At 42.1% G+C, this 27,009-nt stretch overlaps 1 protein-coding gene across 1 annotated transcript in view; it reads right to left on the bottom strand.

The window, feature by feature from the left end:
- dnm3a (dynamin 3a) overlaps positions 1-27,009 on the bottom strand; it is a 270,163-nt gene that overhangs the window by 9,031 nt on the left and 234,123 nt on the right. The window contains exons 19-20 of the mRNA XM_041208391.1: positions 20,492-20,718; positions 17,662-17,889 (exon numbers count right to left, since the gene is read on the bottom strand). Coding sequence (XP_041064325.1) covers positions 17,662-17,889; positions 20,492-20,718 — 455 coding nt within the window. The remainder of the gene's footprint in view (positions 1-17,661; positions 17,890-20,491; positions 20,719-27,009) is intronic.

Here is a 27,009-nt window from a genome sequence, read left to right as displayed (position 1 = left end):
AGTCCTCTTACTTAAGCCTAAAAAGCCCAAGTCTTTGATCATGACCTAGGCCTCTGGAGCTAATGGCTCTTCTTCAAAGTTTCCCAGGGCTGGAATATATCCCTTCCGAATCAGTAACAAGCACTGACAGAGTACTCAACCCATCTTTTGACCAAACAACTATATGATACGGATTAAGAAAGACTCCTTCTATTAATGCTCCATTGTTTTGTCTATATAGCTCAATTTTTTATTTGCTTGTTAATTGCTGCTCTGAAATGATTGGCACATCAACAGCAATGGCAGATGAAATTTCATATGGACAAGTGTCAAGTAGTTGACATATTCATATTAAATTTCAATACTATTCTTGGAGCTATTTACATATTTTGTCTAACTCATTTGGTAGTTTCCATTGTGCCTCCTGGGATTCAAGCTTTCCGCTTTGTTTAGTATTACATGATCACAAGCTCCATACTGATGATTACTTCTATTCAGCTCATCTGATCTCATTCATCCGGAAAGATCATCACAAACTCTTATCAGAACATACAAATGTTTTTGAATAATTCCATGGTTTTTTTGCCTCTGCTGCACTTATGATCAGACTAATTTAATGTCATCAGTATAAATGGTCTTTGTATAGTAGAAAAGAATGAATGCTCTACCACATCAAAATGTCATTTTGTCTTATTTAAACAAGACAGCTTCTAATATTTTGTGCTGAAATCTTGTCTTCACAACTCTCTGCTTCAAAACCTGACTTATTGTCAGTGTCTTTATTTTTTACCTTCTTGCATTTACAACTGAGAGGAGGGCCAATGCCAGACTAAGGGTCCAGGGCCAATACAATAGTGTGAAATGTTCATCAATTCCCAAATCAAGTAAGATGGCATGAGGCACCTGGTCTCCCACCTATGATTGTGAGGCCATAAAATGATCAGCATCTGTGCCTAGCTGCTCAATAGACTTTATACTTGATGAAATAGCCAGGTTCTGAAATCATTCAAAAGTAATTCCAGAAATCTGTCACTTCATATTAAATGCTAAGACCATTGTGGTCTGTTAGACCTTGATTTTCCAGCCACATCTTTTGCCTTGGAGCTGGATAACCATTTCCCTGTAAGTATTGAAAGATTCTTCCTTTGTTTCTTATATTTCTGCCTGTATACTTCATAATGCTAGAGAATAACACACGATACACTATCATTGCCTATGCTATAGACAAGTTTGCTAAGAGAAAATCTACAAGTGCTTTTCCATTTAGTGACATTGTGATCATGTGACCATTCATTTTGCCACATAATGACCAACTAACAATTAATGCCCAGATAAAACAGGTCATTTCATCTTCCTCTTTAAAATTTGGAATAAGGTTTGACTTAATAAAGTAGCAGGCCCAAAATGTCACAGCCACCATCACCATGGTGCCTCCCCACCCCCGCCACTTCCAATCAGCAGACTCGCTGCACATCCACCTCCCTGAAAATAGAGACATGCTGTCGAAGATTTTTCATTTTGCACTCATCAGGATAGCTATGAAAGAATGCCAACTGAAAAGTGAACAACAATTTATACTGCATGAGAAGAGAGTATTGATTGGTTGTCAAGTGGACTCTGATTAGTATAGGCGCTGCCATGGAGAATGCACTAAGGAACAGTTAACTACTAAGATTTTGTTTAAATCAAAGCCAGGCAGATTGACTTTGATTTGTCAAGGCATTACCAGGGAATGGCTGCCCCCAAGCTTTTATTTAGTTGAACACGATGCCATGTTCCTTCTGTCTGTAAAGGACAGGGCCCTGTGTGTGAATATATGTAGCTTCTAGCATGGATAAGTGAGCCACACTGTGAGCCCAACTGATAATCTTAAATTGGTTGTCAATGTAATTCTTAGCACCAATCAGGATTGTTTAGTAAGCACAGTCCAATGGCAGAATCACACCTAATGTTGGACACAATGGGCAGAATTTTCTGCTTGTCGGACATTATCGCGCACTGGCTGATATTTCATTCGGCGGGCGCGTGCGGGAGTTGGCAGCATGCCTCCCGACAATTAAAAGGCCTATTAAAGCCATTAACAATTGGTTGGCGGACAGGCGAAAAGGCCAAGTGGCCTTTTCATTTCTTGTGAAACCTCATCCACGGCTTCGCTCCGTCATTAAAAAAAAATTTCATAATAATTTCTAACATGTCCCTGCTCATGTGATGAGGGGACATGTTTTCTTACATCTTACAATGCTTTATTTTTCATTTTCGAAACTGTTCATCTCCCTGAGGCAGCTCTGTGCCTCTGCGAACTTTTCCAGTGTGCACCCTCCTCCTGCCACCACCCCACACACAGGCAGTATGGAGCAATGCCGCGTGCATTTCACGCTGGGTGAGCCTTAATTGGTCCACCAGTGTGAAATTGCAGTCCTGCCCCGATCGCGGGTGGCGGTCAGCTTCCTGATCCCTGTTCAGCCCGCCCGACGAGGGCAAAATTCTGCCCTATGTTTTGAGTTTTATGAGCAAGGGTTGGTTGAGTACAGTCAGGGTATGTCTGGGTTGGCCTTGAGGCCTTGCGGCGCTACCAGATATTCACATTGCATGTGACAATTGGCCAAGTCATTCGGTATCACGCAATATGCATGCACCAGATCAGCTATGCCAGCTTTCAAGGATTCAGTGTCTTCAGCGGACAAAATTGGCTGAGTTCAAACTCCTCTACACCCAGCTATCCCACCACAAACCAGTGACCACTGAAGACACTGAAAGCACATCTAACTGATCTAGCACACGCATATTGCGTGATACCAAATGACTTGCTGATTTACACATGCAGCACAAATGTCTGGTAGCGTTGTGAGGCCTCTAGATCAACCCGGACATACACATCAATAAACCTGACAAAGGGATGGTAATTGTCATCCTTAACAAGCTTGACTATATCAACAAAATGCACATCATTCTTAATGACGGGTCCAAATTCATATCCATTGGAGCTGCCGCTAAGCATGACTGGACAGCCCTGCTTGAAAGCAAGTTACAAAAAAGCTGGTTGGACTTGTGTAAAAGGAATGACTGCCGGGTGGTATATCTGACAGGATTCGTCCTCATGGTTCACTGCGTTTGTGTCTGTATGGGCTGCCCAAGATGCTTAAAAGTGATTCCCCTTTACACCCTATCTTACCTACGGCTGGTTCTGCACAACATGAATTGGCCAAATGGCCAGACGAATTGTTACAACCAGATCTGAGCAAGTTTTCCACATACACAGTGAAGGATTCCTTCACCTTTGCGGAGACCACATAGGACTAGCATATCAATAGCAATGCCGTGTCCAGGTACTCGTTTGACATTGCTAGCCCATTCACTGATGTGCCACTCAGAGAAGCCATAGATATTTGCACTGCATCACTATATCATGGCGATCAAGATGCGCCGCCATTGTCTGAATGTATTCATTGAACTTATGAACTCAGCAAACTCGTGCAGTTGAGTCAGTTTTCACAGCGCCATGTATGCCCAAATGGATAGTGTCGCCATGGAATCCCCTCTAGGCCCAGTTCTCACAAACATCTTTGCCTGTTTCCATGAGAAACGTATCTCCGATGAAATGACACCCTAACCTCCTACCCCTTGGATATTTCTGATGTGTAGATTATACGTTTACTATACTTGAATCTGCAGCTTACACACCTTAATGGGCTCCATCCTGCGCTCAAATTCACCTTTGAAATGGAGCAGTCAAATGAGCTCCTTTTCCTTGACGTGCTAGTTGAGAAATCTGCCAGTGGGTTGTCCACTGCTGCCTACCTTCACTGGTTAATGTAAGCATAAGGATTCCTACAGCTCCACATACTATAAGATTGGCCTTATCGGCAACCTTGTAAATAGGTCCTGAGCTATTTGCTCACTGTGCAAGCTTGATGCTGAAATAAGGAGCATCAAAGTTATCCTGCAGGGTAATGGCTACCCTGATCAGACCATTGCTCATTGTATATCGTACAAACTCATGAATAGGCCTAAAGCCGCTGCTTTCAGTCCTGAAAATTGCCCAGTTTACCTCAGATTACCCTGGAAGGGTAAGGTGTCTCAAAAATTTGAGCATCAGGTGAAGACAGCTGTTTCATGCTAATACTTTGCAGTAGCAACTCAAGTGGTATTCTCCACTAGTAGGGTGCTGTTGTCAAGCCAAAAATATGTTCTTCCCATCACACAAAAGAATAATGAATTTCAGTGCTGATGTGATGCTAGGTATGTAGGCCCCCCAACAAATGGCAGATCGTATAAACAGCATGCCCCTTCGGCTGTTCACAACTGGCAAAGTACTCACTGTACCCAACCAGTCTGCACTTGCAAAAATCAAAACATAGTGTCCAACATTAGATGTGATTCCACGATTGGACTGCACTTGCTAAATAATCCTGATTGTGCTAAGAATTACACTGACAACCAATTTAAGATTATCAGTCAGGCTCGCGGCGTGGCTCACTTACATGTACTAGAAGCTACATATATTCACACACAGGGCCCTGTTCTTTGCAGACAGAAGGAGCATTGTGCCTTTTCAACTAAACAAAAGTTAGGGGAACAGCCATTCCCTGGTTCATTCTCAATGGCAATGCCTTGGTCAATCAGAGTCGACCTATCTGGTTTGAATTTAAATAGAAGCTCGGCAGATAACTATACCCTGGTGCATTTCCCTTGGTAACGCCTCTATCAATCAGAGTCCACTTTCCAACCAATCAGCACTCTCTTCTCATGCAGTATAAATTGTTGTTCCCTTTACAACTGGTATTCTTGCAAATCTGTTCTGATGAGTTCAAGTCAAAAACATTCGACAGCATGTCTCTTTTTTCAGCAATACTCAAGTTCTGTACTACCAAATGACTATCCATCTCTCTGTTAGCTTGAGGGCACGGTGATGCCCCCTCTCGAGGGCCTCAATTTCTCATTGTTCCCCCCTCCCCTTGCTGTCTGCATTCTTCTTAGTATAATGTTTCTTGCTTGCGTTCTTCAAGCTCTGATTGAAACTCCCTGTCTTTGGCATTTCTCTTTAACTGAGAATCTTGCTAATTCAATCAAAACTCCTTTTAATTTGGGCGTCTTTTAAATTTCATGTTTTTTATCAGCTCCCTGTAGAAAGTTCTGAATCACCTTCACCACAGGAACATCTCAGGATCTCAGGTAGCTGCCACCAATTGCTACTAATTCAAGTCTGCTGTAAATGTCGGTTTTGGTGGCGCGGGTGGTCTTGTTAATGGATCTCATTCCCGTTATATGCTGGAGCTGACTTACGCGTTGACTTACACAGTATCCACTTACACAACAGCATTGCCTAGGAGTGTAACAAGAGTCCCCTTCTGATCTGAACGGAATATCATGCGCCCCACCAACTTTTCAAAGGCAAACAGAGAAAAAACCTGGTAAGGCAAGGCAAGATATGAATCACTGAGTAGCTTTATTTGACAGCAGATGAGTACACAAAGCAATGGTTCTGATTGGACCTACTTAATTCAATCAGTAGAATTTGTCTTTATGTAATAATAAAATAATGAACATCTTCCACATCTCCACCTCAGTGGATCACCCTGCTTGGCAAACAGAATTACTTCTACCATCCTATATCTTAACATTTTGAGCAGGGTAAAAGCTTGCCCTCTTGGCATTCAAATTAAAAGCCTGACCATCGATGTCTTTTTTGTCGCCGTGTTCACAATCCACGAAGAGTGCCTACTCCAAACAGTTCCTGTTGAATAACCAAGCAGGGACCTTCTCAACACAATGGGGGTGTGAGGTATTGAATGCTGAATTATGGTAACAAATAGCTTATTGATTACAGTCTTTGGGGAAACAATTTCAGGGCCTAGTTCATTTGTATTTTAATCATCTTGTTACTCAGTCCGTTTTTGAAAAACTTGTATGAACACAATAACAAAACCCAAAACAAATCCAAATTTATCAGTGGAAATTGGTCAAAAAAGTCCCAAAACCTGACAATGAATCTCCTGATTCTTGTCTCAACTGCCTCCAGGTGTTGCCTCCCTTGTGTGTATGTTAAAGGTGCTATATACATGCAAGTTGCTGCTCTTGTCTCAGTGATCAGAACTGGACAATGTAGACAAAGCGGGTATAACTTTTCCCAACTTATACTCTACTGTTCTGATTATACAGTTAAACATTCTATTTGCCTTGTTGGTTGCCAATTCATAATGATTGGGCATATTAAGCATTGAGTCTACTAATATCTTTGAACATCATCAGCCTTAGTTATTTGATAAAATTCATTATGTCACCCAATATTTTTCCCCGGTACTTGCCTATATTAAATCTACCATTGATCTGCCCACCTAGATATTTTTCTTTGAATTATTTTGATATTCTCGCATTGCTCTTTCAGATTCAACCAGCCCTCCATGTTTGGTACTGTCTGAAAATTAAATGTGTGTAAAATTATGTATGGAAATATTTACATGAAGGAATGACAACATGGAGATATCTGTGGGAAATGAACAGAAGACAGCATGATAGTGAAATTTTGTGGTGTCTAATGCTAGTCTAGTTATAAGTATCTGAATGATTACATTGGTGCCAGTTTATAGCTTAATCAAGGGCATCTGTTAGAAAGCACATTCTAATATTTTAACAAACACAATTATGTTAACAACAATATATCAGTAAAACATTTAAAAAAACAAACGTTTAACATATAGGATTTATGTCTTTCATTTTTTTTCACAAACTAGAGGTTTTATAATTAGAAGTAACCTGCAAGGATATTAATAAAGATCTATTAATCTTTTCATTGCTAAGATGGTACTCCTCTATTCTGCAGTGTAGCTTTATTTATTATATAAATTTCTTACAGCCACTAAATGAAAAAGGGACTTGGGCACCAATCACTAAAAAGATAGATAATCACTAAAGACAGCCCAGGCTGGAATGTCTATGAAAAACATATGGATAGCACAATGACAGAAATACAGAAAGCACTGCTTTCTACATTAAATGCTCCATAAAAATGTGCAAGGTCTTAAAATTGACCTGAATTTATGTCCTTTTATTTTGTGCAAAGTAAAACTGTACTTCCAGAATACAGCTAATTATGAAACTTGAATGTTTAACTTACTTGTCTGATTTATACCCAACAAAGGCACTACTGAATAAGTCTAGTGTTCTATTCCCTTGTTTATGTGAAGAGGAAAGCAAATCTGAGTTAATAACTTGGCAGGAGCAAAATCTCTAAAATGGCACACAATCTCAACTGAAGCATGGCTGGGAGGGATACACCCACATAAAGCAAAAGCAGAAGCAAAGCATAAATCATGTAAAAGCTAAGGAAAAATATTCAAATTATATCAGGGCTTTGCATAAACTTTTGTCAATTAGAAATGGCTGATATTCTGAAATCAGCACTGCCACATGACCCAAAAGTTTATTGGTTTATTGGATTTAACCCTAATTTTGGAATTCATATTTAAGAAAGGAAATATTGGGTTAAATTTAAAATCAGAATGCTTTTTTGAAATTCTAAGCGTTATGTTTTTTTCACAGTTAGTTGCAATCACACAACTATCAATAGCAGATATGCAAACGTAAAATGGCGGTGATAAATTCTTATAGCAGTTACTTGAGTTACTCCTGTGTGTATGTGCGATGTAATATGTGCAAGTTTCCACACTGACTTGTTTGCACATGCGCGCGAGTGCACGCAGGAAAGACTCCCTGAGGCACAGAGCTGCCTCAGGGAGATGAAGATTTTGAACAACGAAAATAAAGAATTTTAAAATGCTGAGAACATGTCCCCTCAGGTGACTCTGTCACATGAGCAGGGACATGTTAGAAATTAGTTTGAAAATTTTAAATTTTTTTTTTAAAATCGCTGAATGAAACCTCATCCCACCTATGGATGAGGTTTCACAAAAAATCCAAAGGCCGCTTGGCCTTTTCGCCTGCCCACCAACCGTTAGGTTGGACGGGCAGCGAAAAATTTAATTCAGTTGGTACTTTAATGGCCTTAATGGGCCCGTGATGTCATCACACATGATTTCATGCTTGCTCAGGTCAGGCCTGCCTGACGAGCGGAAAATTCTGCCCATGGTCATATGGCTTTATAAAACTTTTATTTTGAAGGATGGCACATTTATTCACTAGTTTTTCCTAATTAAAAAATAACAAGACACCTAAGTAGAAGACCTATTTCTTCATTCATTTTGAAATTTATCATCCATTACTAGTTGCACTGAGAATTTCTTAACATATTCCTTCATGGGATGTGAATGTCATTGTCAAGGCCAGCATTTGTTGCCCATCCCTAATTGCCCTTGAACTGAGTGGCTTGCTAGGCCATTTCAGAGGGCAGTTAAGAGTCAACAACATTGCTGTGGGTCTGTAGTCCCATGTAGGCCAGACTAGGTAAGGTCAGCTGACTGCCTTCCCCAAAGGATATTAGTGAACCAGATGTGTTTTTACTACAATCGATGATAGTTCCATGGTCACCTTTACTGAGGCTAGCTTTTCAATTCCAGATTGTATTAATTGAATCAAATTCCACCAGCTGCTGTGGTGGGATTTGAACCCATATTCCCAGCGCCAGCCCAGGCCTCTGGATTACTAGTCCAATGACATTACCACTATGCCATCATCTCCTCTTAAAATAGTGATGCACCACCTTCTTGAATCAATGCAGTCCATGTAATGAAGGTGCTGTTAGGTAGAGGGTTTCAGAGTGTCAATGATGGAATGTCAATATATTTCCAAGTCAGATTGTGAATGACTTAGGGCAGATCTTGCAGGTGGTGATGTCCCCATGCACCTGCTGCCCTTGGCCTTCTAGGTGATGAAGGTTGCAGGTTTGTGAGGTGCTCCCACAAAAGCTTTGTGACTTGTTCCAGCACACCCTGTAGATAGTACATGCCGTAACAAGGGTAAGCTGATGGTGGCAAAACTGAATATTTAGGCTGATGGATCTGATGTCAATCAAGTAGATTGCTTTGTCCTCAATGGCCTCTTGAGTGTTGGTGAAGAAAGGGCTTATACAAAAGCAAAGAGCTGTAACCATTCCACAGGCTGGGAGACAAAAGGATATAAAGGAAACGGGCAAAAGCTGCAAATAGGTGATACAAAAAAGGAATAATGAAATACGGTTTCCATTTTAGTGGCTACAATAGTGACCAGGAAGTGACACTCAAAGCAGCTGCCTATAGGCACTGAATCCAATTATATCCCTGTTTTGGTTGGTGTGGGTGAGAATTAAGTTCTAAAATCATCAGCTAGGAGATCCCTGTAGCTCAAAGAAAAGAGAGAATAAAAAGTTGGTTTATCATTTCAGGGCCTCTTTCACATGTACCCTCAAATAAGTATCTAAGGACATAATCAATCATTGGGCAGCACTGCAAAAACAAAATTTTGAAGAGTTTTGTGACTCTTGAAAATGAAATTCTAATATCAAGTTTCAATTACGAAGTCCTCAAATTAGTTGTAGTCTAATCACTTTGAAATGTGACTTCCTTAAGTTTTAAAACAATATAAAGTTGCATTGACCATATTTCCATGATTCATACTTTCCAACCATGTGAGTGAAATGTTTGGGCAACTGAATTAAAAGGAATTGCTCTAAAAATGATCAAATTAAGAAAATCAGTGTGGAACTCTGAACATAAAGTATTACATTACTTATGTTCCTCTGTGTGTATGTGTAAATATTAAAAGAATTTAACACTCACATTTTCAGTTTGCAAATCTGCAACTGTTAGTTGTGTGATTGCAATTAACAAAAAGATAATGCACAGAATTTCAAATAAGCATTCTGAATTTAAGTTTAATCCAAATAATTACCCTCTGAAATACAAATTCCAAAAGTAGTTAAACATATAACCCCCTATTTGATATACTGCAGAGTGTTGTATCACTTACCCTATTTGGCACATTTCTCTGTTTACCAAGCAGCAGCAATAACAGAGGGCACCATTGTTTTCTCTGCATCACATACTGAAGCAGATTCTGAGGGTACAAGGAGCTGAGGACTCAGCTAATGATGCACATTACTATCTTTTGACATGATACTGTTTGAGAATATTTGTAAGCATTTATTCATTCTCAGGATGTGGAGGTTGTTGGCAAGGCAAGCATTTACTGCCCATACCTATTATTTGAAGTATTTTGCTTGTTTGTTCCTTCTAAAACGGTTTTGAACATAAGAACACAACATAAGAACATAAGAAATAGGAGCAGGCCATTCGGCCCCTTGAGCCTGCTCAGCCAATCACTTAAGATGATGGCTGATGTGATTAGGCCTCAACTCCTTCCCCATAACCCTTAACTCCCTTGTAGATCAAAAATCTATCTAACACAGCCTTGAAGGTATTCAATGGCCCAGCCTCCTGCTCTCTGTGAAAGAGAATTCTAAAGATTAATGACCCTTTGAGATGAGAAATTCCTCCTCATCTCTGTCTTAAATGGGAGACTCCTTATTTTGAAACTGTGCCTCTTATTTCTATATTCCCTCACGAGGGGAAACATCCTCTCGGCCTCTACCCTGTCAAGTCTCCTCAGAATCTTACGTTTCAATAAAATCACCTTTCATTCTTTTAAACTTAAATGGGTATAGGTCCAACTTGCTCAACCTTTCCTCATAAGTCAACCTCTTTTATCTGATTAAAACCCTTAAATTTCCAGAAACAAACGTCTTGAAAGAATTTCCCCTCAGCTGATTTTTTGCCCCAAATTCAGGAAAGAAAAATCAGAAGACCTATAATCAGATCAACAGTTTCGTCCAATATTTGCATATGTTTCGTTTCAGTCTGATCATAAAGAATGTTTGCATGAATTATTTTAAGGAGGCAAAATTGTGCTGTTCTTTTAGGCTCTATACAGTCACTTAAGGATTGAAAATGGGGTTCAAGATGTGTCTGCACACTTCTGATAGGATGAACTCTTAGTAAAGGGGTTTGTATGTAGGTGGCTAATCACCGCTAGCAACAAGTAATGCAGCTAGCTGATTTGCTGCTTATACTGCCATTTTCAAACTTTAAACTCCAGCTAATGCTGTGTCTGAACCTCAGCTGAACATGACGTTAAATGGATTTTTCTTATTCATTCATTGGGTGTTGTCATTTATTGCCCATGAGAAAGTGGTGATGAGCCATTTTCTTGAACCATTAGAGTCCTTGTGTTGCAGGTTCATCCACAGTGCTGTTATAGGGAGTATTTTGACCCAGCAACAGTGAAGGAATAGCAATAAGTCTCCAAGTCAGGATGGTGTGTGACTAGGAGAGAAAGTTGCAGGTGGTGGTGTTCCCATGTACCCGCTGTACTGCTTCTAGGTGTTAGAGGTCATGGATTTTCAAGGCGCTCTGGGAGGAGTCTTGGCGAATTCCTGCAGTGCATCTTGTAGATGGTACACATTACTGCCACTATGCACCAGTGGTGGAAGGAGTGAATGTTCAAGGTGGTGGATGGCGTTCCAATCAAATGGTCTACATTGAATGGGACTGAATACTGTGCAATCATCAACAAACATCCCCACTTCTGACCTTATGATAGTTATTGCCGAAGCAGCTGAAAATAGTTGAGCCTAGGGCACTATCCTGAAGAACTCTTACAGCGATATCCTGGGACTGCAATGATTGACCTCCAACAGCCACGAACATCTTCCTTTGAGTTAGGTGTGGTGCAAGCCAGTGCAGAGTTTGCCCTTGATTCCCATTAACTTCAATTTTGCTGAGACTCCTGGATGCCACATTCAGTCAAATGGGTAGCCACTCTTACCTCATCTCTTGCATTCAGCTCTTTTGTCCATGTCTGGACCAAGGGTGTAATGAGGTCTGGAGCCAAGTGGCCCTGGCAGAACTCAAACCAAGCAATGGTGAGAAAGTTGTTGCTGAGTAAGTACTGCTTGATAGCAGTGTTGACAACACCTTCTAGCACTTTGCTGATGATTGAAAGTAGAATGATGGGCAATAATTGGTCGGATTAGATTTGTTCTGCTTTTGTGGACAGGAGCCCTCACCACCAGTGCTATTTAAATGGATTATGAACTATTACAGGTTGGTTACCAGATTATTTCTTCAGGCTACTGGTGCAATTGTGCATATTTTTGGAGATTTCCTGTATTTGGCTAAAGTTTGCCTTGTTTACAGAGAGTGGTCTGACTGGGGCTGAAGTAGTTTTTTGATCATTTAAAACCTTGTGTTGAAATAAGCTGTGGGGCTTCCTCTAGGAACTAAGCATGACTGAAAGAATGAAGGGAGGCTATGCAGAGCAGGACAAGCTGATAGATGAAGGTGGAGGAGGAATGGGTAGAAGGGCTCTCAGCACAAGGCCATATCCACCTAAGGTCTTCAGGAAACAACTATCTTACCTGTACTTCAGTGAGGACTAATACTTCGGATGTCTTCACTTCACCAAAGAAGTCATGACTGAAATTTGCCAACTGCTGCAGCCAGAACTGCAAGCTGAAAGCAGGGCAAGGATAGCTGTAACTACCAAGGTGACTGTGGCTCTTAACTATTATTCATCTGGCTTCTTCCAGGCTGGCGATATAAGCAACATCATGCAGTCTGCAGCGCACTGCTGTTCAAGGGCACTGAGGCTTCCTATGCCCACAGAAATAAGTTTACCTCATTCCCTCTTTCCAGAGAAAAATGTGCAGAGCGATGGCTAGGCTTTGCATGGATTGCAGTCTTTCCCTTGTGCCAATTTCTGCACGTACATTACTGTAAGTGTGCTTCATGTGAACTCTGCTATTTTCATAAACTGAAGGGGATTTCACTCCCTTACATTGCAGCTGATGTGTGGCCACAGTCAGTGCTTCATGCAGGCCAATGCCCATTAACCTGGCAGCAGTCACGATTCCTTCATTCTGCACTAGTCCTCTGTGCCACCTGTATTTGAACTACCATATAAGCCAAAGGCTGGCTACTGGACAACTAGGGTTATCCACTAATGACATGGCTTAGGACTCTGATCCAAAACCCACATATGTGCACAGCAGGAACATTACAGGACACAAAATCAACCTCTTCAAGCAATGCTTCCTCTGTCTTTTCCGCTCAGGAAGAATCCTACAGTACTCAGCTGAGTGGTAATATGTTGCACAGCCTGGCAATGATGAGGGAACAGTCTTTGTTATCACCTATTATGGTAAGTAGTTAAGAAGCAGGAGGAGGAGGAGGAGAAGGTAGAGGAAATACAACAGGAAGTGGAGGATCAGGAAGAGTAGGAGAGGCAGTAAGGTATATAGCCCCTTTCTGCTCAGTCTCTACGTGATCAGATTATTCATCCAGTAACCTCAACCACACTCCACAATTCACCGATAGTCCCACATTCCTTATCTTTCCTCTATCACTGATTATCTCATTGTGCTTTCTCTGACAAGAAACAATTAAAAACTACCTGAATTACACATTCCAATCCAATTTCATAAATTCACTCATTACATAATGCATACAAAATTAAGCTCATTTTCTTCATGCACTCCCTTCGTGCCTTTGCCTATTCTAGTGCTCCAAAGCAGTGCCTCCCCATTGGATGCAGAAGGTGCTGGAAGGCTGCTAACCTTAAACTGAGACTGCTAACGGCTTGGAGGATGAGTAGCTTTGGGCTTAGAGAGCTCAGTTTTAGACTGCACTATCTCAGCCTGAGCTGCAGCAATCTGAACCAACTGGCTGACACAAGTGCATGGGGAGAGTGGGAGTAGGAATGCTGTCATCGTGAAAGAGAACAGCGGGTTTGTGTTCCATGGAATCACTGCCACTCTCCCAGGGTGACAGTTCAGCAATCCTAAGCGTCTGTTGGAGAACAGATGGATGGACTGCTGTAACACCCTGTAAGCCCTTTGAACAATGCTATCTAGAGCCATGATAACAGCAGTCTGATCATCCACTGCGCCACTCAAACCTTGAAAGCCTTTTGTGCAGCAAAGGAAGCTGTGATATCGGCCATCAGATGTTGCATCACAGAAGGTTCCACAGATGTAATGATGGAGCCGACCTCCCATTCATTTTTTAAAATTTATTTATGGATCGTTGACATCGCTGGCTAGGCTAGCATTTATTGCCCATCCCTAACTGCCCTTGAGGAGGTGGCAGTGAGCTGGAAAGGATGGGCTCCAAATGCTACACAATGCCCAGTGCCAAGTTGGTGCTGGATTTCTTCATGCTCCTTGACATTTTGTTCAAGCTTTCCAGTGTCAAGCATTTGTTTATGTACACTCATCTGCTTTCTTCTGTAGCCTAGTCAGTCTATCAAAGTTCTCGTCTGAATCCTCTGCAGAACTAGAGTGCAACCTCTCCCTCCAGCAAGCTGGCACCTCGGTTATTCTTTCCCCCTGTCCTACTCCTGCATGCTTGTGTTTGGTGTCTCACCATAGCAGATCCCTGCTCTGTTCTAGCTTCTAAGCTACGTGGAGTATCAGTCTCTTTTCTCTTTATTTCACTGGGAAAGTTCCAGGTCTTGGGTATCTGAAATTAAAACAGTATATGGTTGCATTGTGGTGATGGGAGAGGAGAAGGTGAGAAAAGCATGCATACACGCAGGTTGCAGTTCAGAAGAGATTGTGGGAAGAACAAGAAATAGAAAGACAGAAGGAGCATTTAGTATGCAGACACCCTAATCACCAATAATTTTAGCTTTCCTTTGGTCATGGTGTCAGCAATACCCCTTTCAGGATGGCCAACACTGTCTCCTCCATGGGGGTCTTTGGGAACACCTCCCAAAACTGTGAATCATTACCACCTAAAAGAATGAGGACATCACCACCACCTGCAAGTTCCCATCCAAGACTTACAACACGCTCACTTTGAAATACATCATTGTTCTATCATTGCCACTTGGTCAATGTCCTGGAACTCCCTGCTAAACAGCTCAGTAGGCTTACATTCATCACCTGGGCTGCAGCATTCAAGAAGGGAGTTCACCATCACTACCTCAAAGGCAACTAGAGATGGCCGATAAATGCTGACCTCCCTAGCTCCACCCACATTTCATCTGAATAAAAAAATGCAGTTGTCCCCCTCTTGTTCTTTCCTACTGCCTGCTGCCATGCGCCACCTTCTCCTGCAAGAAAGGGGAGTTAGTGAGTGATGTTAGGTATGTTTGGCTGATGTGGCTGTCTTGCTTGAATAGCTGCCAGTGCATGCGATCTGAGAGTTATGGACTTTCAAATTACAAAGTGTGTGATGGTGGGTTAAAGCATATGAATTTAAAGTTTTGTATTGGTTGATAGGAAATGTTGTTAGTAGAGTCTTGGGGTAGTGAACTGAGCAGGGAACGAGGCTAGTGGTGCAGTTGGAAGGATATACCATTTGAACATTGAGGTCTCTCACCATGACAACTAGGGCGGAATTTTCCGTGCCCACTGGTGCCAGGCATCATGGCGGGCATGAGTGGACAATATGGTGAAAAGGCCAAAAATCAGTTTCACGCTGTCATGAAACCAGTTTGCAATCGTCCATTCTCCTCATCAATGATGGGCTGCATATCCCGTCGCTGCTCGTCGGGAACTTCATTGTAATACATCTGCATATCATTATAAGCTCAGCTCACAGGAATCATCCCCCCCACACTAGATCATCCGAGTACAACACACTGACGTGTTTCACAACACAACATAAGTAGCATGCACTTGGTGAGCTGCACTTCACTTGGGACTTTGGGGCTTGTTTGCTTCAGGCAGCACTTGCAGTCATCAGTGCCAGACTGCGCAGGCAGCACCACATCACTTTTAGGGGGGGTTCACAGGCAGGTCTCTACTTATTAGACCAGCCATAAGGGTGGGTGGGTTGGGGGGGGGGGAGGTGCGGGGGCGTTGGCCTCAGGCAAGGGAAGAGATTGCAGGGTTAGGACATTACTGGGGAAGGGGGGTATCCCAGGGTGTGTGTGGGGTTACATGTTGATTTGTGCTACGCTACATCTTCCCACAGTGTCTGAAGGATTTCCTGGCCACCCGTGCATACTTTTCTCCACGTCTCACACTAAGACCTTCAGTGCGCTGTCGGAAAACCTTGATGTACGTTGTGTCACATGTTCAGCCATTCCTCAAGTATCAATACCACAGTTCACTTTTCAAAGGACTCCCACCACTTCTCACAGCCAAAATAACACCTCTCCTTCAGGCTGTCTTTAAGTAGCACTAGCCACTCGCGGTATCTGGCTCCCTGACGATATGTGTAGCCAATTTAAAATTAAAACAGCAAGAAGTATAAATTTAACACGTTGCCTGCATCGCAGTGAAAGAGAGTGTGTTAATCCCTACACCCGTTTTGGAGGTTATCCCCTCAACACTTCAGGAATAAATGAAATAATGCATGTATTTCTCCTACCCAGGACACTTAAATCAAGCAACTGCAAGGGTAAAGGAACCTACTGTTTTATTTCTCATGTCATTTTCTAGCTCTGCTGTAATTAATTAAATAATAATTAAATAAACTGAAACAATGACATATTATGGTCAAATTGATGAATCAGAGCACTGGACTGCAGAATTGCTTTAAGGCAAAGAAAACCAAGTACACACAACAACAGCAGAAACAAAAACAGAAAATGCTGGAAAAACTCAGCAGGTCTAGCAGCATCTGTGGAGGGAGAAACAGAGTTAACGTTTCGAGTCCGTATGACTTTTCTTTAGAACTAAAGAGAAGTAGGATATGATGGATTTTATACTGTTTAAGAGGGAGTAGAACAGGTTGAACAAGATAGAAGATCAGGGATAGGTGATAGCTAAGGAGAGATTGAAAAAGATGTCATGGACACAAAACAAAGGAGTGTTAATGGTAGTAGTGACGACTAAAGACTAAAGAAGGTGCTGAGAATGGCATAAAGATCAGATAGCAGGAGGTGTTAATAGCAGAACGAGGGTCAGCATTCATAAAGCAAAACATAAAAACAAGTGACAGATTACCCTGTGGGGGGAGGGAGGGGGTTTGGGGAAAAAGGATAAAAAAATGAACAAATCATGAAATGAATAAAATAATGTTAAAAAATAAATAACTAAATAAAACTTGGATTAAAAAAGGAGTCAAGAGGGAGGAGGGAGTTCATGGTCTGAAGTTGTTGAACTCAATGCTAAGTCCGGAAGGCTGTGAAGTGCCTAATCAGAAGATGAAGTGATGTTCCTCCAGTTTGCTTTGGGCTTCACTGGAACATTGCAGCAGGTCAAGAATGGACATGTGGGCAAGAGAGCAGGGTGGTGTGTTGAAATGGCAAACGACAGGAAGGTCGGGGGGTCATGCTTGCGGACTGAGAGGTGTTCCGCAAAGCAGTTACCCAGTCTGTGTTTAGTCTCCCCAGTGTAGAGGAGATTGCATTGGGAGCAGCGAATGCAGTTAGCCAAATTTAAGCAGGAGCAAGTGAGCACTGCTTCACCTGAAAGGAGCGTTTGGGGCCTTCGACGGTGAGGAGGGAGGAGGTAAAGGGGCGGATGTTGCACTTTCTGCGATGCATGGACAGGTGCTGTTGGAAGAGGATGAGGAGTTGGGGGTGGCAGAGGAGTGGACCAGCACATAAAATTTGAACAGGGTCATACGGACTCGAAACGTTAACTCTGTTTATTTCTCCTCAGATGCTGCTAGACCTCCTGAGTTTTTCCAGCATTTTGTTTTTATTTCAGATTTCCAGCATCCGCAGTATTTTGTTTTTATCTTAAAGCCAAGTGCATAACTGTTAATCAAGAGGTTGGAGATCAATGTAACTACTTACCTTGGGACATTGCGGCCACGTGCAGGCCTTGAAGGGATCTGCGGGGGACATCCAAGTAAGTCGGCATTGCTGGAAATACAGAGGACAGGGTGAATGCCTGGACGAGATGGAATGGGAGGGGCCCCTATTGGTGGAATGGATGAGGGAGGGCCTCGTCCAGATGGTCTGCCTGGTGGATGACCAGAAATAGGTTGCCAGTGTTGAGTTGCAGGACTTGGAGGTGGAGTTCTGCAATACATTAAGTTTATTTAGAGTTGTTCCTCAAAGATATGTCAAAGATAACTGTTATATAAATATAATTAACTCTTGTTCCTTTACACTAGATTGTATTACACTTGAAAATGATAACAAATCTGGACGGATTGGAAAGGCAAGCAGGTAAGCATTCACCTCTGGGATTCCATATTTGAGTCCAAACTGATACAAGAAAAGCCTTCCTCCTGGTGGTTGCAACAGTCCTGAGTGAAGGGTTTTGGCATTCTCAAAACAATTCTTAAAGCTATGGGTCCACAACACAAAACTAAACTAAATCGACAGTCCCATTCATACACACCATAAGGATGGAAATCAGAACACTGGTACAAGTGCAATTGGGAATTCTCCTCTTGAGAACAAAGCCCTGTGCTGAGGAATATTACAGCCAACTTTAACCCTAGGCTTTAGCTCACTGAAGCGTGATAGGTAATGGACATGTGACTGAAAAAGATTTCAAAAACATTGAGGGTATAAAAAAAATCACCACTAAGATTTTAAGTATTAACTGCTTTAAAAGCCACCTTCAAGAGTATTTTTAGCCTCTAAATATAGTATCAACTACATACATCAGTGGAATAAAGCCTTTTAAAAATAAAAATAGAAACTTTGTAAAAAAAAAGCGAGTGATTAAATGATCTAGATTATATAACAAAATATTTCCTTTATTCAGAGTTTCCTTATATATCGTAGTCTCTTTATTTAGTTTAAAAGGAACTGCAGAAAGTGCTTGTACAGGAAAACAGATGGTGACTAAAATATTTAGAGATTATTTAAGGTCAATAAAGCAGTTTCGATAGTATAAGAGTTGCAAAATTCCACTTCGGGAGGGAAGTATCATGGTACTGAGCCAGAATTTCCACGAAAAGAAAAATGAACAGCAATGCTTGAGATACAGAATATTTTTCACTGATCTCTGCTGAACAGCCAGAAGAACCAAAATGTTTGTTCCCATAAAATTTTCAGGGAACCTTCCAAAAGAACGTTGATATGTGCAGGATTAAGAAAAGAATAACATGCTTGATTCTGAAACCAAGGATTTCCAAGTTATATTGTGGAACCAAAATTGCTCCAATTTGACAAAAGTAGTTTGAGGAGTGATATTATCCATGTTTTTAAAATGGTGATTACTTGACATCTAATGTGATCATAGAACTGGAATGTGAATGTACAAATTAAGCCTCAGGGAATGCAAGTGATTAGAAGGAATATTCCTTCCCCAAAGAGCAGTGGGCATTAAGAGTTGACCGCAACTAAAACAAATGTATCAATTGACACATTTAAAAAGCACTAACTACATATATCATTAGGACAGGATTGGGGGTTATAAGAATAATTTCTTCTTCTTCAGTTCTCTGCCTGAAGGCAAGTCCCTGGTGAATATTCGCTGAACCATGCAACGTGGTTTACTATGGGTAGGGATTTACTATGGGTAGGGCAAGGATGAGGCCCTGAGCCTACCTCAGCCAGAACAGGGATTGAATCCCTTGCTGTTGTTATTAATCAGATCCACAATCTAGCTGTCTAACCAATTAAGCTAACTGCGACAACAGCTCCCCCCAAACCCAAAAGAATAACTACTTAAATACTGTATAGAATACAATAGTTACTGAGCTTCTAGAATCAATGAAATATTACAATAAGGAGGGAAACTGATCAAGGATATATATGTAAAATCAGAACATATTCTAGAGACTTGTTTGAAGTGGGAAGGCAGAATTGTTGAGAATCATTTCTGAAGCAATTCAATGCATTTATTGTGATGAATCAGAAATCTGTCTTCTATTAAAATGGTTATAGTTGCAGTATTTCTTTACAGAAATTTATAGTTGTGCTCACTTCAAATTGCTAACTGCTCTGACTGAGAGCACCAGGCTGCTCAGCTGGGATATACATACTTGCGGTTCACAGCTCTGTAAATAGGAAGATCTTGAGTTTCTTCCAGACAGGAAGAGAAATACTAAGATTGTCAATCCATAGCTGGAAGGATGGTGGTTAAGGGAGGGCTTCTGTTTCATGGGAAACTGGGACTACTTTTAGAAGCAGGAAAGGTTCCACAAATAGGGTGACTTTCATGTACACCTAAACCAGAGAGGCAGCCATTTTGCTGTGCAGAGAGCACATGACACATTGAGAAAAGATTCAAACGAGTTGTGGGATAGGAGGGGAAAATCCAAAAAAGCCAAAAAAGTGTGAGATAAGGATGTGCAGGACATAAGAGCAGAGTGGAGACAGTTACCTAAATAAGGGTTATGTGGCATAAGGAATAAAACGTGAGTTATAAGCACAAATTCAAGTCCACAACACAAAAAGTTTTATTTTAAAACCTGGCAAGAACAAATCTAATAAGTGCAATAGGGCTTCCTTCTGAGAATGAGGTGAAGGCATAGTGATGGGGCTGAGTAGAACCACCTTAGTTCCAACTGGGAATTTATGTATAACCACTATATCTCTGTGAAACAAACACACAGTTATTTTAAATTAAATATATAAATACAATTCCCTCAGGATTAAAAGATAGAATAGATGATAAATTAATATGAAGTTGTCACTTAAACAGTCACTTCTGCATTCATACCTGCACCCTGAGCGTAGCCAGGAATCATCCACGGGAGGAGGCAAGGGGACAGTTATCGTATTAGTGTTGATATCACCAATAATATTCAGTGCTTCACTGATGGCATTGTACGTACGTAGTGTTTCATCACGCCATTGGGCCTGCTCAGGTGACTCTTCCATCAAAGCGTTTTGGTCCTCTGAGGAGTACAGTTTTGCTAAAAGTTCTGCGTTGATAAAGTCCTTAGTCTATGGAACATTATTCAAAAAAATTGCATAAATATGTTGCTAAGTTCATGAGAAAGTCTATCTGCAATGTGTAAAGCTCCCCTCAGTTTAGAAGAAAACAGGAAAGTCCAATTAATTTAGCTGAAACTGAATCAAATATCAGCATGCTGCTATTTTGTCAAGAATACTGCTGGAAAGGAATCAGCATTGAAATTCAATGAGTTAAAAACAATACATCATTTGTTGCACAATGTCCTTGCCATCTGTGCTTTTAAGTTTCTATTTTCATTAATATTCTATTACAGTGATTCAAGAAAATGGCTCACCACCACCTTCTCAAGGGCAAATAGGGGTGGGAAACAAATATTAGCCTTGCCTACAATCCCATGAAAGAATATTTTGTATTCTGTTGGTGCACATTTAAAAAGATAAGTTTCAATCATATTTAATCATTTTATCATGCAGGTTTTAGTACTTGTAAAAAATATTACATGCAGCAGCATTTTATTACCCGCCCATATACGAGAGAGTTAGATTCAGAGTTAGATTTAAATGCTATATTTGCTTGACTTAAAAGGTTTTCACTCCGCTTTAAACAATAAAATAGTGGTCAGTTAACAATTGGAATATTAAAGAAGTAACAGTTACAGTAGGGGAGGCAGTGGCAGGAATTATCTGTATTGTCACTGGACTAGTATTCTACAGTAATGCCCTAGGGACCCAGGTGCAAATCCCACCATGGCAGTAAGTGAATTCAAAAAGAATCTGGAATTAAAGGACTGATTATGACCTTGAAACCATTGCCGGTTGTTGTAAAAGCCCATCTGGTTCAATAAAGTCTTTTAGGGAAGGAAATCTGCCATCCTTACCTGGTCTGGCCTACAAGTGACTACCGGCCCATAGCAATATGGTTGACTCTTAAATGCCCTCTAAACAAGGGCAATTAAGGATGGGAAATAAATGCTGGCTTAGCCAGCGATGCCCACCTCCCATAAAAAAACATTACTCTAAAGGGGGAGCCTGGAAGTGCAGGATTCAAATTAATTGTGTTCTGTAGACAAGGCTGTGGATTTTTAAAATTCTTTCTTGGAACATGTGCATTGCTGACTAGGCCAGCATTCGTTGCCCATCCCTACTTGCCCTTTACTCAGAAAGTAATCCTGACCTCTGTTTCTCACCCTGGAAGGAAAACTCAGCCCGTTTTAAAGGTTCCTGCCGGATAACCCTATACCCTTTAACAACAGGAAGGGCTTCCAGCTGCCAATATTCAAGCCAATTACTCTGCTCCTACCCAAGATAAATTAGACAGAGTTAGGGTCCTTGTGGTCAGCACAGCTCAGTTATTCACTGAATAAATTGCTGATTCAGCATGAGAACCCAGTAAAGGAGGCAGCCAACCTGCTCAGATCACTGTTGAATGGCTTGAGTTTGTGTGCAGGGTTGATTATCATCGTTTAGCTGCTGAAGAAATTGCCAATGACCTAAAAGCAGCAGCAGGATAGTCAACACTTTTCAAATACCAGAAACAAACAGAGTGAACAGATTTACGGGGCAGAAGGAGGCCATTTATCCAGCAGAATCCCACCTTCCAGCTCTTGGTCCATAGTCCTGTAGGTTACAGTACCTCAATTGTGCATTCAAGTATTTTTTTTAAATGTGGTGAGGGTTTCTGGCTCTATCACTCTTTCAGGCAGTGAGTTCTGGACGCCCACCACTCTCTGGATCAAAATATTACTCTTTAATTCACCTCCAATCCTTTCATCAATTGCTTTAAATCTATCCCCTCGGGTTATTGACCTGCTAATGGAAATAGGTCCTTCCCATCAGCTCATAGCTTCATGCCTCAATTAATTCTCCCTGAAGATTCCTCTGTTCCAAAGGAAACAACCTCAGCCTATCCAATCTTTCCTCGCTAGCTAAAATTCTCTCTTTCTGGCAACATGCTCATAGATTTCCTCTATATCATCCCTAGCACGATCACATCTTTGCTGTAATGCATTGGCTAGAGCTGTATGCAGTACTCTAGCTGCAGCAAACTCCTGAATCATGCCCCTTACATTTAAGTCCAAATCATTGATATATATCACGAACAGCAAGGGACCCAATCTCAAAATCACCTGTCAACTATAACACTTTGCCTTCCATCTACATGAGATGATGGACACGCAGCAAACAATCCATTTAGGTGGGGTGTCTTCATTGTGTGCACCCTTGCGCACTTTGATGGTCATGAAGGGCAATCCTTGAGAGGCAGGTTCTGCTACAAGCGCTGCACATGAAGCTGCAAAGTGACATTATGGGTTGTTGTTTTTGGCATTAGCGCCTGTTGCCAAGCTGCTGTAGCTACAGGTAGTCATGATAGTGTACGCCAGCCTACAGGTGTCGCCATTTCCCTCTTTTGCCAACTAGTGACTCCCAGGTCAATGTTTAGGGCCTTCATGTCATGCTTGCAAGCCTCCTTGAAGTGGAGCCTTGAGTGCCTCACTGGTTATCCAGCTCCCACTACCTCATTATACAGAAGGTCCTTGGGTATGTGACCATCTTTCATCCTGAAGACGTGCCAATTCCACCAAAGCTGCCTCTGTTTGATTAGTGCCAACATGCTTGGGAGCTCTGTCTTTGGCAGGACTGGTGAATTCGTGATTTTGTCCTGCCAGATTGTAACCATAACACACTGTAGACAGCAAAAATGGAAATTATTGAGATTCTTTTCCTGTAAGTCTGCCATGTTTCACAGTCATAAAGCAAGATGCTGGGAACACAGGCCTTATAAACCAACAGCTTCAGGGTCAGCCTGGTAACCTATAAGGCTATTTTAAACTGGAAAGTGGGATTAGGCTGGATAGCTCTTTGCCAGCCGACACAAGCGAGATGGGCTGAATGGCTTCCTTCTGTGCTGGAAATTTTCTATGTAGCTCTGGTTTGAATGATAACAAATATTATTTCAGTTTTTAAAATATTAACTGCAGTATAAAATAGTAGAATTCTCCGAACTGAGTCAGGTAACATGACATACTTTCAAAAATATGTAACCATTTGCTAAATGAGAGTTAATGGGGAACTCTGTAGTTTAAATTGCTGTTGTTATTGAATTGAGTTGAAATATGATTTATCATCTTATTATATGATCTGATATTATGGGTGGAATTTTAACCTCCGCCCGCACCCACTCCTTTGGGCCATAAAATTGGATGGGATGGCGGTGGCACCAAGCCTGTCGCCTATTAATGGCCACTTAAGGGCCTCTTTCTGCCACTGCTGGTATTTTACCAGTGGCGTTGGATTATCCAGGCATAGCCTTGTTCTAGTGTGATTCATAGGGTCCCTTATGTTTGGGTACTTTGTGCCCAATGGAAGCCACCCGCCGCAGTACGCACTGCTCCTACATGTTCCTCTCCCCTGCTCCTCTGATGGCGGCTCCCCAACCCCCTCTCTGGGCTCTGCCAGGCCCGGCAAAACCCCAGACTTACCGGGGTCTCAGGCAACATGTCTCCTCCTTGTTGGGGACTTGCTGCAGTCCGAGCAGTGGCCACTACTCCTGATGGCGCTGTTGGGATTGGAGAGCTGCCGGCTATTTGATTGGCTAACGGCTCTTGGAACCCAGATGGGGGCAGAAGTCTCGCCAAAAGTAAATTAATAGACCAAAGGTCGTAAAATCAGCTCAAGGGTTTTGTACCACGGGGAGGCAGACCTGCCCCTGATATTCAGCTGGGGGCAGGGCCACCACCTCCATGTACAATTATGGTCTATGATTTACAAGTTACTCTGGAAAGGAACCAACCAAATATCTACTGAAATGGGCAGAAAGGAGTATACATTTAATTCCAAGGCTAATCATAGATGGGACTGTGAGTTTGACAAAAAATATAAAGATAGAGGATAACTGCAGTCTAATCTACTCAGTTGTTAGTTTTAAAAAGTAGACAATTAAGTTAATGGTTCAGATAACTTCTCCCTATTGCTCAGATTCTTATTTCCTTAAGTTATTTGAAAAGTAATTATCAGTGTGAGCACAGTCAGAGGACAGATTCATGGGAAAGAAACCAGTTTTTAAAAATTAATTTGTTGTGCAATAAAGACACTGATAAACAGACGTTAAATTTCAATACTGGCACCTGAATAATTAATCAAGCAATGGCTACTTTATGTGTGTCTTATGAATTTTCAGAGTAGAAATTCATAGATTCAGTTTGTGGCACAGAGCACTGCATTCGCATTGCAGTTTACATTAAAGTTCTTACAGTACAGGAAGCAAGCCAAGAAATTTGATTGTAAATGCCTATGGTTTAAAATACAACTGTAATTTTTTTTGGGTAAATGAGACCTGAAGTGATCTTTGCAATGACATCCTGCAACAGAATAAATGGATATGTTTTATATACTAAAAATAGTTGACATTTATTGGAATTTAAACTCTATGGTGGATCTAATGTACTTGGAAGTTTATCTTTTCTTGACAGTACTTTCCTACCAGATGTATGAAAGATAAAGATTTTTAAAATTTATTCACAGGGTGTGGGCATCACTGACTAGTTTATTGCCCATCCCTAACTGCCTTTGAGAAGATAGAATATATCTTGAACTGCTGCAGTCCATGGGTGGAATCGTTCCAGATTTGCACTAAGAGCGGTAGCTGGCAGCTTTTCACCCTGTATCGTCCCAAACCCGCTGTTTTACTTATGCATTCTTGGGAAACATGCCGTTTCCATGGCAGGAGGGCTCTCATTCGCCCGCCATGCCATCACCTCGCTGCTTCATCATGCCGGGCACCAGATTTAAAGTCCACCTGTGTGCACATATCTTAGTGCTTCCAATCTTAGTGCTTCCAGCCCACGACTACTGCAGGGAAGATGTCCACAAAAGGCAAAAAGACTGCAGCCCTCAGGTTTAATGACGCATCACTGGAATGCCATTTGGACACCGTAGAAGCCTGCCGTGATGTCCTCTACCTTACTCTGGCCACAGGACAGGCAGTGGCGTCACCAATCCAGTATGGGAGGCAGAAGGAGCGATGGTCAGTGCCAATGCCCTGCAAAAGAGGACAGCCACCCAGTGCCGCTACAAGGTGAATGGTCTCATCTGTTCTGCCAAGGTAACTCTTACTTCTCATCACTCTCAACTCACACAATCACAAACCCATCACACATCCACAGGGATCTCACAACTCAAGGACAATACCAGTAACTCTCACACACACCCTCACACCTCCATCAGACTCATATCCTCTCAAACTCACATCCTCATTCCTGTCCAATGGCGCCGCTCACCACACAAACATTCCACGCAGTACCATGTGTCCTGCTTACACTCTCTCCATCTATTCCCATGCAGGAGAAGCTGGCTCACATCAGCAGGAAGAGGTCCCTGACTGGTTGTGGAGTGTCCCACATTAGGCCTCTCACTCACTTTGAGGGGTGTGCTATCATGCTGACTGGTGAGGACATGGACCCTGCCTGCAGTGACAGTAAGGTCGGCAGTGAACACCCATCTGAGGATCCTGCACCACATCAACTCCCCCTCAAAGCAACTCTGAGTGCTCTCTCTCCTGCTTTTGACTCTGCTGCTGTGCACTATCTTTACATTGGTGCGTAGGGAGCTCTGCCCAGGGACCAACAGCCTCAGCTCCATCCACATCTGCAGCAAAGAGGGCACCTCCTCCAGTGAAGAAGTGAAAATTAGCAGCCCGGAAGATCCGTCACAGCGCTTAGCCACACCCTCCAGCAGTGCAGAGACAAACACCTCGGTGGGATCTAGATCTAGAGCAGGCTTGGGTTCACAATCTGGTGGTCACTACACAGACGTGTGTCCGTAGCAGGAGGAGGCAGGTTCAGCCGAGCACCCCGGCACTTGGAGGACTGTTGGAAAGGAGGATTCTGTGAAGTCCAAGTCAGATGATGAAACTCTGGATTTGGCCTTCCAACTCATCCTAGAGAGTCAGCAGAAGGTGGGGGAACATCACATAGAGCTGTTGAAAGCCCTCACAGAGTGGAATGCGAGTTGGAGGAGAGTGTTTGCCTGCTATCTGATGCAGCAGTGCCTACATGTGCACGTATGGAGATTTCCATGGGAGGATAACAGACGCCGTGGAGACCCTGGTCCAACAGAATGCAGAGATGTGTGCAGACCTGCAATCCATTGTAGGGGCCGTGGGTGAATTCCTGCAGTGGCAACGCATGAGGGAAACGGGGCATCTTGACATCCCTCCAGGTGCTCCTTCTCCTCAAGGAGTCAGGCCGGGGCCCTCAGGCACCAGAGGAGAGGAGGAGCAGCAGCTGGACACCCCTGGATCATCCACTCAGGAATCTCAGATGC

This window comes from Carcharodon carcharias, chromosome 16 (genome assembly GCF_017639515.1).
Source record: "Carcharodon carcharias isolate sCarCar2 chromosome 16, sCarCar2.pri, whole genome shotgun sequence".
NCBI lineage: Eukaryota > Metazoa > Chordata > Chondrichthyes > Lamniformes > Lamnidae > Carcharodon > Carcharodon carcharias.
This window is presented reverse-complemented; position numbering and strand designations above follow the sequence as displayed.